Source organism: Triticum aestivum, chromosome 7A (assembly GCF_018294505.1).
Source record: "Triticum aestivum cultivar Chinese Spring chromosome 7A, IWGSC CS RefSeq v2.1, whole genome shotgun sequence".
Lineage (NCBI taxonomy): Eukaryota > Viridiplantae > Streptophyta > Magnoliopsida > Poales > Poaceae > Triticum > Triticum aestivum.
In genome coordinates this window covers 297,497,010-297,500,054 of record NC_057812.1, presented here as the reverse complement: position 1 = coordinate 297,500,054, position 3,045 = coordinate 297,497,010, and the positions used below count along the sequence as shown (strand labels likewise).

Sequence of the window (3,045 nt, the reverse complement as noted above, 5' to 3'; positions counted from 1 at the left end):
CAGCTACAGCGCAATCAGACGATTCCAGGAAGAACTTACGGAGCGGGGCGAGGAGAAACAGGAGAAGATGGAGCGTTGTACCTCCATGGCGAGGAACTCTTGATGCGGAGAGGCTCTGCAGCTGGAGGAAGAAGTCGCTACGCTGCTGCAGTGAGGAGAGGCGGCTTGGAGGCGGTGGATGTTCGTCGGCCGGTCGCCGCGGTGCGCCAGGAAACAGGACCGGAATCTTTCCCGTAACAACAGGATGGCTCGCCTCTTGCTCATCTCTTCTTCTTTTTTCTTTTTATTTAAGAATAATATTGCTCATCTTTTTTTTATTGAGAAATTCTTGCTCATCTCTTCTATATCACAGCTTGGCTTGGCGAATGATTGGGCTGGAATGGCCCCATGACTTTGGGCTTATATGGGCCCGTGACGACACTGCATAGGCCATAATAAGGTCGTTCGAGAAAAAAAGAACGCCTAAAAAACAAATTTTCTTGAATTTCCATTCCCAAGGGCAAAAATTCCTCAATCCCACATCTTGCATACTGCAATAAACTTTTTCAAAATATATTTTTTGCAGGAATTTTTTAAATATTTCCACGCACATGCATATCCGTATCTGCGTTTTCAATATGTCATTTTTTTTCCTGAGCTTTTGTTTTAAAAAAGAGTTGTTTCTGCTCCACACCAACAAACCCTGCCACCCTCTCCTCTTTCCCCCCCTCTCCACCACCGTTGGGCTAAGCCAACATGGCTAACGGCGGCGGCGAGGCCGATGCACCACACATCCACCTAGAAAGCAATCCCCATCCTCTCGCGTCCTCTTCTCCTCATCGCCATCGGTGTCCATGGCCGGCCTTATCGCGGTGCTCCAGTCCACTCACTGCCCTCATGGTCGATGGCGTGCCTATTCGAGTCCCCTTGGTCGTTGGTTCAAATTTGACCGCTGCGTCAACGAATATTCCAGCCATTCTTCCCTCGGTTGTGACCTTCAAATTTGGTAGTTATTCTTCGTCGCATGGTGGCAATGCCTCCCCACCTACATTCGATCGTTCCTTGGTCGAATCCCTTTGTATTGCTGTCGAATCTGGCACTCTGCCTCCCCTTGGTCCTCAACTGGCGCATGCTCACGACCTCGTTGTTCAAGCTGGCAATGGGGATTACCTGGGCGGGTATTGGACTCCCATCCCTGTTCACATGACATGATCCCCATGCCCATCCCCGTCCCCATCCCGTCCCACGGGAATAATAAATTTTGCATCCCCGTCCAGTCAGGGTTTTCAGCCCTCTAGGGAAACCCATGCCCTTAATCAGTAGAAACATTCAGCAACATTTCATTAGAAAAAAACATTATTTTAGCCCAATAAACAACATGTGAGGCCTTTTGGGGTGTATGTTGTGGCTAGGTCAGGATTTTCTTTGGGCAGTTTTGGCCAGATGGCAGGGATGGGTAGAAATTTGGGTGGGTATCTGCAAGAATTGCCCGAAGTTTGTTGATTTAGGGATCACATGTAAGGCCTTCACGGGTAAGGCGGGTAACGGGCACGGTAGTGCTACCCCATCCCCGTCACCGTCTTATGTGCTGGGTAACGTATTTGACTCAACATCTTCAACATGGGCATTTAAACTGGCCCATTCTTGTCCCCTAATAGAGTAATTACCCACTCGACTGCAGGTAACGGTTAAGCATTGTTGGGTTGAATCGTCATTGTGTTTTCGGTGCTCCTCGTCCTTCCCTCGGGATCTAGCGCTCTGACTTCCTATCAATCACAATTTAAGTGTCCCCCACTGTTGCCTCATCCTCCCGGGGTTGATCAGGACTGCTTATCTTTTGGTCATTTCTGGCGTGTGTAGTTCTTCCACTAATCCTTTGGCTTTGACACCATGTATCCAGGTTGATCTCTATCCTTCCAATCTTCCCCTTCTTTGGCTACGTGGCTGTAGACCTAGTGATGCGTGATTTGGTGGGCCATGCCACATCTATGTGGTCACCTTCTTATTGTGTCAATGTATTGTTTGTCATGATGTCATGGTTGTCTCCATCCTAACACCCATTATAGCACCCCGGGATCCACACTATGAAGATCTAGCATCCTCCGCATAATATCAATCCCGAGGTGCCTACTTTCACACAATTTAAACATTGAAAATGTGCATGCCGTGTGGCAGGGCGGTCTGAATCACAACACATATAACAAAATAATCTGCAACAACAACATATATAAATATAAAACAACTCCAGATTAGTACATTCAACTACTCTTCGTGTGCATCAGCCATTTGCCACAGTGATGGAAAATTCTGGAGTGAAAACAAGCTCTTTAGAGCAGACTGTGCTATCTGACGAAGCGCATATCTCGCTGGTTACGAATAGCTCCTCGGAGGAGGATTCAGAGATAGATGACCAGTCCTATCCCCCCTGAGGTGTATGCTCTAACTTGGTAGGGTTATGTTGCTCATATCATGCGTATGGTGTCTTGCATTGCTGTGTCATTTGATTATTTTAGACATGCTTTATGTGAATGCCACCTGTTTAGTGTCTAATTACCATATATGTGAATTATGCATTGCCATCTTGTTGCAAGACATTATATATGTGAATTATGCAATGCTATCTTGTTGTAAAGGCATTATATATGTGAATTATGCAATGCCATGTTGTTTAGCCAATCATCATATATGTGAATTATACCATGCTATCATTCTTGTGTATTACGTGTTCCATTTGTCGACAACGTATGTATATTCCACTACTATTCCTGTGCATCAGCCATTTGAAGCGGTGATGGAAGTATTTGGAGTGAAAACAAGGTATTCAGAGCAAACAGTGCTACCTGTTGAAGCAGACATCTTGCTAGTTACAGAGAGCTCCTCAGAGGAGGATTCAGAGACTGATGACCAGTCCTATTTCCCCCCTGAGGTCTATGCTCAAACTTGGCTGGGTTATATTACCCATGTCATGCATGTTGTCTTGCATTGCTTAGTTTTTACATCATATATGGATTGCCATATGCTTACTTGCTTACTATATAAATTATATATTTGAATTATATCATGCCA

General features: G+C 45.6%; 1 protein-coding gene across 1 annotated transcript in view; it reads right to left on the bottom strand.

The window, feature by feature from the left end:
* The window catches only part of LOC123152726 (protein-L-isoaspartate O-methyltransferase-like), a 3,560-nt gene extending 3,237 nt beyond the window's left edge, over positions 1 to 323 (bottom strand). The window contains exon 1 of the mRNA XM_044572206.1: positions 82 to 323. Coding sequence (XP_044428141.1) covers positions 82 to 264 — 183 coding nt within the window. The 5' untranslated portion in view covers positions 265 to 323. The remainder of the gene's footprint in view (positions 1 to 81) is intronic.
* Positions 324 to 3,045: the final 2,722 nt, after the last annotated feature.